Source organism: Lissotriton vulgaris, chromosome 6, assembly GCF_964263255.1.
Source record: "Lissotriton vulgaris chromosome 6, aLisVul1.2, whole genome shotgun sequence".
Lineage (NCBI taxonomy): Eukaryota > Metazoa > Chordata > Amphibia > Caudata > Salamandridae > Lissotriton > Lissotriton vulgaris.
This window is the reverse complement of record NC_141694.1, coordinates 1,360,041,055-1,360,054,644: the sequence shown is the minus strand read 5'-3', so window position 1 is coordinate 1,360,054,644 and position 13,590 is coordinate 1,360,041,055. Positions and strand designations below refer to the sequence as shown.

General features: G+C 45.3%; 1 protein-coding gene across 2 annotated transcripts in view; it reads left to right on the top strand.

Annotated features, from left to right (window-relative positions):
• USP34 (ubiquitin specific peptidase 34) overlaps positions 1 to 13,590 on the top strand; it is a 2,709,276-nt gene that overhangs the window by 1,492,769 nt on the left and 1,202,917 nt on the right. For both annotated transcript variants that reach the window (XM_086927486.1, XM_086927485.1), the window contains exon 46: positions 13,480 to 13,557. In XM_086927486.1, coding sequence (XP_086783612.1) covers positions 13,480 to 13,557 — 78 coding nt within the window. The remainder of the gene's footprint in view (positions 1 to 13,479; positions 13,558 to 13,590) is intronic.

The following is a 13,590-nucleotide window of genomic DNA, read 5'->3' as shown; positions in this document are numbered from 1 at the left end:
AGACAAAGGAGGGAACTCAGAGGTCCCCCTTGTGTCAGTTGACCCTCCACAGGTCATATCAAGATATGCAGCTCTTAGCTTCCAGGAGATGAGACAAGTGTGTACCTCCAGGAAGCTAAAACAGGGTTCTAACCCTACAATCCCATTCCTGATTGGTCTCTTAGAGACTTATGATGCCAGGAGGGCTTCTAACACAGGCCCTCCTAATCCAGATGGGAGCATGCCCCCCTTAGAGGAACCCTTGGGGACCCTGACCTCCACCTCAATGGAACAGTGAGTGAAGGAGAGGAAGAGGATCAGGAGTTATCAGGGGATGAGGCAGACAAAGGTCAGGTAGAAGTCAGTAGACTCACCAGGACCAACTTAAGCAGGCATGAGAATGGACTTGGGGGACCCCCAGGGCCACTTTCAGGCAGGCTTAACATTGGGAATGGATGAGTTAGGTCTCTATCCAGAGGCTCTAACAGATCCATTCGAACCAATGGCTCTCAGACCTCTTCTCACAGAGGGATGACATCCCCTCAGAGGAGAGAGCATGAGGCCAAGATGAGGGAAGTCAATCTGAGGATTGAAAGGGAAGAACTTGCCCTGGCCAAAGAGAGACTTGCCTTTGCTAGAGCGCAGAAATTGAGTCGGGCAGACCCCACTGGTGGCAGCATTTTACCTAGAGAAAAGGACAGGAGTTTAGACACTAGACACCTGAGTAAGATAGTGCCCCCCTTTAAACAAGGGGATGACATCCACAAATGGATGACTGCTTTGGAGAGGGCCTGCACTGTCCAGTGCGTCCCCCAGAGTCAGTGGGCAGCTATCTTGTGGCTCTCCTTTGAAGGCAAAGGTAGAGATAAGCTCCTCACTACTAGAGCTGAGAATGCTAACAATTACCAAGTCCTGGAGAATACACTGATTGATGGGTTTGGCTTAACAACTTAACAGTACAGGTTGATGTTCAGACACACCCAGAAAACTCAGTCTCAGGATTGGGCTGACTTTGTTGATTGTGCCACTAAGGCTTTTGAAGGCTGGCTACTGGGAAGTAAGGTTACTGATTTCAAAGGATTGTACAATCTAATTATGAGAGAGCAAGTCTTAAATAATTGTCAGAACCAGTTATTACACCAGCACCTGGTAGACTCTGATCTGACCTCTCCACAAGAATTGGGTAAGAGGGCAGATAAATGGGTCAGAACCAGGGTCAGGCCTAAGAACCAGGGTGGTGACCAAAAGAAGGAATCAACCAAGCCTCAAGAGAAGGGTGGGAATACATCTTTTGATCAAACCCCAGGGCCCCAAAAATCTCCTGAAAGGGGTGGGTCCCAAAATCCTTCCAATTCCCAAAAGAAACCTTATTGTCATACCTGCAAACAGGTAGGCCATTACAAAACTGACAGCAGTTGCCCAAAGGCCAACAACAATAAAGAGAACATACCCCCAAATAAAACTTCCCAGCCTCCTGTTACTACTAGTATTAATCCCCCAGGTGGTGGGAGTGCCCCCAAGAATCTGGGTGCATTTTCTTTGGGAGTTCCTGGGGACTCTGGCCTAACCAGGTCCCCTGACTTAGAAACTCTGGTCTGTGAGACTGGCATGGGGTTTGCCAACTTCACAGCTTGTCCCAACACTTTGGGCAAGTACAGACAGGAGCCCCTCATCAATGGTTCAAAAGTTGATGCCTACAGAGACACAGGGGCTAGCATCACCATGGTGACTGAGAGCCTTGTCCCCTCAAGGCAACTTATACCTTGAGCCACATACCAGGTAATGAACATTGATGGAGTGCAGAGAGATCATCCCATAGCAGTGGTAAATCTCAGCTGGGGAGGTGTCACTGGCCACAAGAGAGTGGCAGTGTCACCAAACTTGCCTGTGGATTGCCTACTGGGGAATGATTTGGAGATCTCAGCCTGGGCTGAGGAAGAGCAAGAAACCCATTTTAAAATGGTAAACCTCCATGGTAAGGTTAGTGGGGAAGTGATAGCCACAGCCCCAGTCCAAGATGTCCTCCCTGAACAGGTCAGGAGGGCTGTGCCAGTCACAGCCCTATCCCAGAAAGATGCCTTTCCTGAACAGGTTGGCAAGGCTGTGAATGTCACAGCCCATACCCAAACTGAGTCCCTTCCTGAAAAGGTTGGTGGAGTTGTGATGGCCACAGCTCAAACTCAGACAGATAATAGTGTTGTGAAGCCTGAAACTATGGATCACTCCACTCAGACAGAGAGCATTGAGGAGGAAGAGAAATCTCCCTCCCACCAGACTTTAGGAAAGGATCAGCCTCCTCAGGGAACTGATCTGACCCCTTGTGAAGGAACTGCCCCAGAGGAAGTCAGGCCTAGCCTGGCAGAGCCCCTGATGTCAGTGGACCCTTCCAAGGTGGGACCCAGTCTGGAGCAGGTAACCTGCCCCTCTCTACCCTGCCTCAGTCAGCCCAGGGCTGTGGAGGTCAGGGAGGCCAGTGGTGGACCCCAAAGGGCCCCCTGTCCAAAAATACTCCCCAATCAGCAGATTAAGGGCACTGAAGCTAGTAATCCTAGCCCAGTGAAAATAAAACAAACTCCTGAGGGATCCCCCATAACATTAGCTAGGGACCTCCCACAGATGGACACTGTTGGGCACAGCCAAACCTGGGGCCTAAAAACCCCAAACCTGACCTGTCCCTCCAGTAAGCCAAACAGAGGGACTCGCCTCCAGCTTTAGGTAGCCAGAGGTTGACCCTGAGAGCTCATAGTAACTCAGTACTGGAAAGAAAGGCACATATGGCGGATAGTGATTGGAGGAAGTTGAGCCCAACAGTAGTGGAGTCTCACTTCAGTACTCCATTCCCACACCAGACTTTTACTTTGCCAAAACACACCACAGGTAGAGATTCCCTATGGTGGAGACCCTCAGATACCCTTAGGGTGAGGGATTGCTTAGTGGACCATGATATAGGGGGTAACCATGCCAGTGCAGGTACCACCTCATATGGCCACTCAGGCAATATAGGCTTACCTGGTCAAGGATAGCCTTATCTCCTTTCGTTTGGGGGGGGGGGGGGTTGTGTAGGAGGGTGGATACCTGGCTATGGTTACCCCCAACTTTTTGCCTGGTGTTTTGCTGGTTTTCCGACTTAGTTGACCTGGGACCCTGCTATTCAGGGCCCCAGGCCTACTGCTCTCTCTGTAAAATGGATTCCATGTACCTTAGCTACATATCTAATTGGATACTGAGTCACCTTATCAGTCCCTGTACAGTGTACCTTAGGTGCCCAGGGCATAGGTGTGCCCAGGGCCTACAGCATGTATTATGCCACCCCTGGTTGGCCATCTAAATCTGACACAACTGGCTGCACAACAGCTGGGGCAAGGTAGTGTAATCACCCCTTGCTTTAGATATAGTATACCTATATCTAACCCTAAAATGGACACATGAATTCCTATCAGTCACTCCTATGGCATGCCTTAACAATCCTGAAGGCAGAGTGCTTGCAATTATGTGAGATGGTGCCCTGGCATGAGCTGAGCCCGTCTGCAGCTTGCGGAACCAAGTCCTAATAGCTGTTCCATGATAACGCGTACCATATACTCTTAAGTGCATTATAATCCTCACGGTTATTTGCCAACTTTGGTATCGCTTTATCAAAACGTGTCGAGTAAGGTGTCATACGAATTGGAATACTAACCCCTCGCCAATTCTGGCGACGGGGTTAGCATTCCACCCTTCTAGAGGGACACGACCTGTATGTAACTGTGAACCCCGGTTAAAGTTAACTCGAGCCTCAGCATCACAAAATGGATGCTGCCACCACAGACACAAGTCTGACCTCCTGCTGCTGGGAGTCCTTCCAGCGAGGAGAGCTTGGACAAAGGGTTTCCTGTCAGGGGCGGTGCTAGCACCATCCCAGACAGGGTTTTGTGTATCCCAGGTAGGCAGGGCTGAGAGGAAGGTGACTGCAAGTGGCACCCCGGTGCTCACTGTGCATATGCTGGCTTGAACCAGTTCCAGGGGCACACCAGCCCCTGAGCTGGGGAAAGTCCGGACAGGGGAGAGGGGTGTAACCACCCCCCTTCCTGGTCCCACCCATGGGCAGGACCTAGTCGCGTGCCAGCCTCTTTCTTTAGAATAAAGGTAGGAGCGGGGACACTTACAAACTAGATCATCTTTGAATCCTGAAACTACTTTCCACGAAAGGAACTCAAGACTTCTTCTCAAGATTTCTCCCTTGTGACTAAGGAGTAGTCACCCTGCATCAGCAGGCACCAACTAAGTATCTTGCGGTTTGCTGCACGTCCTTCCTCCGGAACCAGACCGACCAGCACGACGAGACCTGGACTCCCTGCCATCTCTGACCTCTACCTGCCTCTACAGCCCAGCTGAGAACCGTGGGTGCGACGAGACCAGAGGAACCGGCTATCATCAGAACCAGCACGACACTGCTCCAGCACGACCGCCGAGGGACCCTCGAGTGGGTGCACTGGGGTAAGAGAAGCCCCAACCCCAAGCAGCACGAGCACCGAAGTCCAGCCCCCCAGCAACCACCAGATCTGCGTGGGGCCCTTTTGCTTCTGTGTCGCTTGGCACATTGTCCCGTCACTTGCCCGTTGGCTAGTGACCCTCCAGACGACGTCCTACGTTTGTTTCACCGCTGGTCTAGCTCCCCTAGACTGGCCCTTGTCTCCTCTTGAAGGGGACCTTTCTCGGACCCTCCTGGTCCACTCCAGACGCCATTTTGTGTCGCCACGTGGGCTTGCCTTAGCCAAGGCTTGTTGCCTCCTTCAACGGATCTAGCATCGCCAGCAGCAGACATCCGACGTGGGACAGCTCGCAGACCTCCAGCCTGGTCGACTTCAGCGCCCTGGTCCGCGCAGCAGCTGAATCCAGTGTCACCTCTTCACCTGGCTGAGTGACCTCGTCTGGTGCCATCCTGGTGCCCACCTAATCACTGGCTAGTGATTCAGAACTCTGTCCCCTCTGCTTACAGGTACCCTTCTTCACTGATCCGTTCTTGGATCAGCCCGGAACATCTTCGCTGGTCGCCTGCCAGCAACTTTCACTTCAGGCTCCTGGTTCGTCAACGAGGATTCCCGGCGACACTTGAACCCTATGCAGCCGCAGCCCCTGGGCTAGGTAAACCGAGTACCACGGTACTCTAGCGTAGACCCACTCTCTAAGTGTCTAGATCCACTTTCGTTTTTGACCTACCTAGTCGGGTTCGCCCGAGAACACTAACTTTGCATTTACTAGCCTCCATAGACTTTGTCCCGCATTATGCGTGAGAGTTTCCACTCTGCACACGGCGCTCCTAGGCCTCCTGCTTCTAATCTAAGGGTTCAGCATTGTAGGCCTAGCGATTCTAAAGTCTCTGAGAACAGTTACTTACCTGTAATTCGCATTCCACTTCCATAGTATATGGTTTTTCGCGCCCCTTGGGCATTTGTGTAAATTGTGCGACTTTCAGTATTTCTTTAAGAGTTTTGTATTGTGCTTAGCACCCTGTCCTCATAAAGAGTCCAGGGTTGTTGTGTTATAAATAAATATCCTTTTATTTTCATAACAACTTGTGTGGTGTCCTTTCACTTGGTGTTCAAGGGGTGTATGTGATGGTATAACAGCTGGCTTAACACGCCCTCTAGAGTCTAGCCTAAAGACTGCTCTTGTCCATGCTACTAGGATAGCTGGTCTATAAGGTTGACTTACAACCAATCATCAATAAGGGTTGTTTGGACTGATACATAGTGATCACTAGAATAGTGAACACTGCATATCAGGCCAACTTCTCACAATCATTTGCTATCTATTGCACCAACAACATTGCAATTTAGCATACTCATCCATCAGGATACATTTAGCCGCACTAGCAGAATATCTTCAAAACAGGCAACACCTTTCACTATTTAGAGTGCCCGCAATTAAAGCGTTTATGGAAGGACTTAAGCGAGTAATTCCTCCAACACACCCACTTTCACCAGTCTGGAATCTAAACATTGTTTTAACCAGACTTATGGGACCACCTTTTGAGCCACTACACTCATGCGAAATACAGTTTCTTACTTGGAAGGTGGCTTTCCTTATTGCCATTACTTCACTTAGGAGAGTTAGTGAGCTGCAAGCCCTAACTATTCAAGAGCCATTCATTCAAATGCATGCAAATAGAGTAGTTCTAAGAACAAACCCTAAATTCATGCCAAAAGTGGTATCCCATTTTCATATAAATCAAACAATAGAACTGCCTGTGTTCTTTCAAAATCCACAAACAGTAGCTGAAAGGGCCTTGCACACTCTAGATGTCAAGAGAGCTCTACTATACTATATAGATGAAACTAAGGCATTTCGAAAGACAAAACAGTTGTTTGTCGCTTTCTCACCGCAACACAAAGGTAACCCTATTTCAAAATCAGGTATAGCCAGATGGATCGTTGAGTGCATTCAGATGTTATTTGAAAGCAAAACCCACATTAACAGTTCCCCCTAGGGCGCATTAAACACGCAAAGTAGGGGCATCCATGGATTTCCTAGGAAATATTCCTTTACACGAAATTTGTAGAGTCAACCATACATACATTTACCAGACACTATTGTGTAGATGTACATTCAAAACAGCAAGCTGCTGTGGGTCAGGCTGTTTTCAAAACTCTTTTTCAGACTTCTGCAGCTGGCACGGGAAACCACCGCTAGGGGAGATACTGCTATACATTCTATGCACAGATATGAATTCAGCAGCCCACATGCCTCGAACGGAATATGCTACTTACCAGTATGCATCTGTTCTTGGCATGAAGGGCTGTTGACATTCATATCGCCCACTCGTCTCCCCGGTGCCTGTCGCAGCAGTAGCATTCACTCTTTGCATGGACATCTCTTACTGTACTATACTCCATCTCTGCCACAATGGCGAAAAACAGTCAGGGGATGGAGAGGATGCCCATGCGCACTGTAGTTCTATCTCGTGATACTTCAAAGACTCTTCCAGGCCAAAATTGTGCAATCATCCGGACCCAACACTAGGCGGCGACCTATGCACAGATATGAATGTCAGCAGCCCTTCATGCCAAGAACAGATGCATACTGGTAAGTAGCATATTCCTTATAATCAGTACATATTTCAAATCAATACATTGTCCATATTCCCATATTGACCACATGTTTAAATAGAGATTTAACACTCTCCTCATTACATCATTGTCAAGATTCCATAAATTCCAATAAGGACACCTACTTGCCCCAGTTCTTATTTATGCTTAAGTGTCAAAAGGCCAATACAGCTACACAGCATTACACAGTAAATACCATATATTCAGCATCCCAGGAAATACTATATATAGGTATATATAGGTAGCACAATCAGGTGTTTAAAAGATCGTATATCAGAGCACTTTAGAGCCCTTAAAAAAACTCGATATAGGATACCCCCTTGCCAGTCATGCACATGAATGTCCAAGCCAGAGGGGTAATCTATCTTTCTTCTTTCATGGCATAGAGAATATACTGAGTGATAGCCGGGTAGGTAATAGAGAACTCAGGTTGCGTCAGTGAGAGGCACGATGGATATTAAAATTACGTGCCGTAGAACAGGGCATCAATATTGATTCCGAGTTACAATATTTCCTGGGATGCTGAATATATGTTATTTACTGTGTAATGCTGTGCAGCCTTATTGGCCTTTTGACACTTAAGCATAAATAAGAACTGGGGCAAGTAGGTGTCCTTATTGGAATTCATGGAATCTTGACAATGATGTAATGAGGAGAGTGTTAAATCTCTATTAAAACGTGGTCAATATGGGAATATGGACAATGTGTTGATTTGAACTATGTACTGATTATTACCATGTATTAGGTATGGAAGTGGGTATCTTGATTGTTATTCAAATAACTGTATGGAATGTGATCAATGTGAAAAAGAGATTTGTAGTAGCAATGTGTTAATAATTGATTGGATATGTATTATTAACAGGTTATAGATTCACAGTGATTTGATTTTATTTTGTTTACATTATTTCTTTCTTTCCCTTTGTTGCGTTGTTTCCTTTCATATCTCCTATACTCTAAATAATTTTTTTATAACTCTTGGGAGCTAGCATTTCCTCTTAGTTTTGGTGAATTGTTAGTAAGTCTTGAAGAGGTGTAATTATAGCGACACCTCTGGATCTAGTTTATGATGCTTTCTGTTGCGACGGGGTATGTGATGGATCTGTGGTCCCGGTTTATAGAGTTTATAGAGGTGTCCTAGCTGCTATAGTTTATCTGCCTTATTAAAATAATTGATAGTTGGAATTTTATTATATCTCAATATGAGTTGAGATAAAATGTGTCAGTGTAAAGTGTTATTGTGGCCGGCAGAGATGAAATAGCGTTCTTTGGCTAAGAGACAATGAATGACACAAGTATATGCAGAATCATCCCACTTAGAGATGGTGTCTACTTTCTAATTCATGATCAGGACAGGCGTTTTCGAGTCCTTTTTTGATTTCGGTGACCTGTAGAAATAAATAATGCCTGAGAATATGGCGCCGATTCAACACGCCACAGTACATATCGGCACTACTCGCCGTGATCTCTGCATACTAGACTATAGGTGAGAGTTATAAGTAAATCCTTTCTCTGTTATTTGTAAATAATTATCGATCTTCAGCAGCACCCTCATATTAAATATACTGCTTTTAATGTTGCAAAATACCGATTGGGAAAGTTGAATTCGGTGAGGTGCTGTCATAAATTACATGCTAAATGAAGCAATATACGATTAACTACGAGCATTTCGGTATTAAATTATGCCCAGACGAGCTACATGGTGATGTTTTTAATATATGACACTGCTCTATTGGGATAAATAGGCTAGCATTGATATGTATGATAAGGGTGGTGTACATGTTAGTTTTGGCCAAAAATAAGGGCTTTCACTATGAAGGGTATGCGCATATGGTTACATCATTTATGTTAAACGATATGAGTTATATTACTCACTTATCTTTGGCATTGTTTGAAAAGAGAAGGCATTCATTTGGGATGATTATATGGTCCTTTTATCTCTACTTTTATAGATACATCCTATTGAGAAAGTTTATCACTAATCTACGACTCTTTCAATCATTACTCTGTGATGCTGGTAAGTGTACCCTGGAATTATGAAGCCAGTAAAGCCCTAAATAGATTTATGATGTGTGTACTGGCCCTGAGAGTGGGATGGAGTTCATTACTAGCTTTGTTTTTCCTTATATCAGGTCATATTGTGGCTACAAGTGAGATGGGAAGATAGCTTACATATCTTTAAATTTGAAGAATTTGATTACTGACTGATGAACATGTGTAATATACTGATTTGAATTATTGGATTTTGGTAAGTGTAACTATGAGACCATTATGGTTAGTTATTATTCGATAAAGTTATAAAAAATATATAGTTGAGGAGATAGTGGGACTGAGTTAGTAATTAGCTTTGTTTCCATTTAAACCAGGGTATGATTGTGGCTACAATTACCAACCAGAGATTTTTTGGATTTCGAAACTTGAAACAGTCCAGTGTGAGTGTGTTTACATAGAGTATTAATTGGTTGTATCTGAGAGTCAACTATGGAATGTTGTGTTATTAGTATATTAAGGTCTATAAGGTAGTAATTTTGCTGATTATGTTGATAAAAACTTTTAAAATAATTTTAAAGGCTATTGCTGGTTTGGATTCTCTCTATATGGTAATAGAGAATTTTAGATTGTGGATTGATATAGAATTTGGAGTAAACAGGGTAATACAGTTTTACTCTTTAGTAAACCTGGATATGTGGTGTGTACACATTGGGTGCTTTTTCAAATTCTTTCTTTTTCTCTTTTCTTTTTTCTTATTCTCGTTATTGGTGGAGGTTAGGCCTAACTTAAATTGATAGATGTGGAAGATTGTAATTTGGTCCTATGTCTATTTATTGCAGCCCTGAGGTAGTCTTTTGGGTATTATCCCACAGACGAAACACGTGTTTACTGTTGGCTGTGCTGTTAAAGAATTGAATTGTGTATAAACAAGTCTTGAAAGCACAAGACATGAGAATAAAGACTATGGACTGACATTGGATGCTATTATAGTATATTTTTATTTTTATTTATTTATGAACTGTGCGATTACTTAAAATCATTACAGTATAGAAAAATACAGTTTGGTTCAATAAAATACAGTAAAATGCAGTAAAATGCCCCCCCCCCCCCCCCCCCCGCTCGGTATACACTGGGCTTGCCCATTAGTACCGATATTTGTTCTCGGTGCTGACTATGTTCACTGGTGCTATACATTATTAAAAGAATTAAAAATTTTGAATCATCGTGAGACCTCGCTTGCTAGATTCTGGAAGGCGTATATAAGTTCGACATCCTCAGTTGCACTGTGGACTACATTGGACCCTGGGTCGGCCCCGGTTGGATACCTCTGACCGATGGAACCCTTTTCTTTTCGGCGGCTCCCTGTGTTATCTATGGATTGCCAACTTTGGGACGGCGGGTCACAGGGCTCTTCGGGATGGTATCCTTTAATTTGTTTTCGAGTGCCATTTTAATTTGATGGATGAACTTGCCTATCCTAGCTAGTAAACATGTTGTGGTTTCAGAGAAACACCAATCCGAATTATAGTATGTGGATTAATCATTTGAAACTTGATCAAATAACAGAAATAACTTGTAATGCTCAGGGAACCATCCTTTTCTTGCTTAACAAATGAAACCTACTGGTCCTAAAGGGGTTGTAAGTGTATTACATTGTGAGGTCAACAGGGAGTCAAAATGGCTGGAGACATTTGGGGAAAGGGTCTTCTCATCCACGATCATGGAGCTGCGGTCTGTAGGTGCTGCTGGGGCGCTATTCCCACGCTCTTTTGGATTCAGTGGCTTATGTCCATAACTGTGTCCCTGAATATACCTGACCTATCCTTGCCCTCGGTATACAGGACATGCTGTTTGACAGGAATCACCTGTTTGGTTACAAGGCAAACTGCACTCTCAAGTGGTTCAATAATAGCAGCAGGGCCACAGCTAACTCCCTTGATGTATCTGCTCTCCCTCACTATCTGCATCAGCCCTACTGCTTCATTTGTGGCTTCGGCAGAGGTACCCCGTACCGCCAGCCACTCCAAGCTGCATAAGGCACCCAGCAGTTTAACTATCAAGGCCCTGGTGCCACGCGTCCAGTGTCAAGGTCAACAGACCGCCCAGTCCACTAACAAACTGTAGCCTTACCTGCCAAACCCCTTCAAGATGCCCTTATGTAGCTGAGCCATACTGTAGGAGGCAGAATCTAAAAGTTCCTGCTGGGTTGGCAGGGCATAACATCAGACATGCCTTACAAATTGTTTGGCAAGGATATAACCTACCTCTCATTCTTTCGCTGTCACACTTTCCATCTTCTCCCCAGCGACTGACAGAGAAACATCTTTCTGTTTTGCAGCAGGGAGTGCGAGCCCTTTTGGCCAAACGGGCTATTGAGATTGTATCTCCCCCAGAAGCAGGACATGTTTGTTATTCCTGCTCTTCTCTGGTGCCCAAGAAGGAAGAAGGCTGCCTTCTGATTTTAGACCTGCGTCCCCTCAGCGCCCCCCTCCAGGAGGAGAAATTCAAAATACTCACACTGGCCCATATCTTGTCTGCCTTTGATCGCACAGACTGGGTGGTGGCATTGGACCTGCAGGATGCCCATTTCATTTTACCTATCTGCGCTCTCTGTGGCAAGGCAGGATCATTTCAAGTTTGCTGTGCTCCACTTTGGTCTCTCCATTGCACCTCTCGTGTTGATGAAAGTGATGGTTGTAGTAGGAGCAGACCTTTAGAGATCAGGGGTGCCAGTGTTCCCCCTACCTTGACTACTGGCTTCTGAAGACAAACTCATCCTAGCTGTTGTTCACCTCCTCCAAGTTATGGCAAACCGGTCATCTTTGGGGTTTACTGTCAATGTGTCAGAGTCACACCTTACTCCTTCTCAGAGGCTCTCCTTCATTTGAGCCATTCTGGGCACGATTTAGTTGTGTGCTTTTCCTCTGGGAAAGAGTCCAGGATATGATCCCAATCTTTCAGCCTCGGTCATGAATTTCAGGGTGGTTGATTCTGAGGCTGCTGAGAGTGACAGCCTCCTGCTGGTTGAATATGCAGAGTGGCATATATAGGCTTTGCAGTGGAATCTGAAGTCTTAATGTACCCATCATTAAGGGGACCTCTCTGTACATGTTCATATTTCAGAGGAGAATGCAAGAGGTCTGCAGTGGTGATTGCAAGATCATAATTGGGTCAGAGGCAGTGCCCTCTCATTTCCCTTCCCAGAGCTGACAATGGTGACTTATGTATCGCTCTTGGGTTGGGGTGGCCATCTGGTAGAGGTGGAGATGGAGGCCCTGGTCTTGGTAAACTCCCAGCTCTGACTCATTGGTCAGAAAATTACCTTGCCAGCTTTCTATGCTACACCTCACGCCTCTAAGGAAGAGGAGGTACTCCATCGCTTGGACCCCAAGAGAGCGCTGAGCTTTTACATAGATCGTACCAGTGAACACCAGGTAGCCTATTAGCTCTTTGTGGGGTTCTCTGGAGTAAAAAATAGGCAACACTGTGCAGAACAGAACCCTCTCCTGCTAAATTATGTCCGCATTAGGATCTGCTATGCTATTAAAGCAGCTTCCAGAAGGTCTGTGTGCTTGTTCTACCAGGGCCAAAGCTGCTAATACTATATTGGTGCGCGGAATCTCTGTCGTGGACATTTGCCTGGCTGCTTCATGGGTGCCCCTCCATTCGTACATGAAGCATTATTGCCTAGGCAGTCTGGTTTGCTGAGAGGGATATTTACCAGCATACCAAATACTCACTGCAGGACTTTATGGGTTGAGCCCATCTACAGGCTGACCTCCGAATAGATACTGCTCTGGTATCTATTCAAAAGGTTAGGAATCTACATCTAGAAACCTCTATCAGAAGAACAAGTTACTTACCTTTGGCAATGCTTTTATAGTGGTAGAGACTCCTAGGTGTAGATGACTCACCCACACTCCCATATTCCCCATTCTGTGATTGGGCTTTACATATTAACGAGATCCCAAGTCTAGGAATCTGCACTCTGGTTACATAAATTTGCTTTTGGGGTTTTTGCATCTGTGGACATGGATAGCTCGAAAGAAACTGACGTCAACGCACAGGAGTAGCATCCATATCGACTTCACACTTCATTTCTGGAGCGGAGCTACATCAGTGTGGAGCCTTAAGGCGCACCTTACCAGACACAGTGGTACTGCTGAAAAGTTTCTGGATCCAGTCTTACGCCTGGGAAACATCCAAAAGATGAGGAAGCTGCAACTAGAGACCGTCTCTACCAGTAAGGATTGTACCAAAGGTTAAGGTACTTGTTGGTTAGATCCTTCAAAATATTTACTTTGCTTTTCAATATATATGTTTTGTCATCCGTCTATTTCTTACGTTTTCTCACTCTAATGCTGATTTCTGTTGGAGAGAAGTTTGTTATTTAATTTCTTTTATGTTTCTTTTTTATGCACAGGATTGCGACCATGTCAGTCAGACTGCTGAGGAATTCTACACAGTGAGATGTCAAGTAGCTGATATGAAGAATATTTATGTAAGTAAATGCTTGCTGTGCTGAAAATGATAT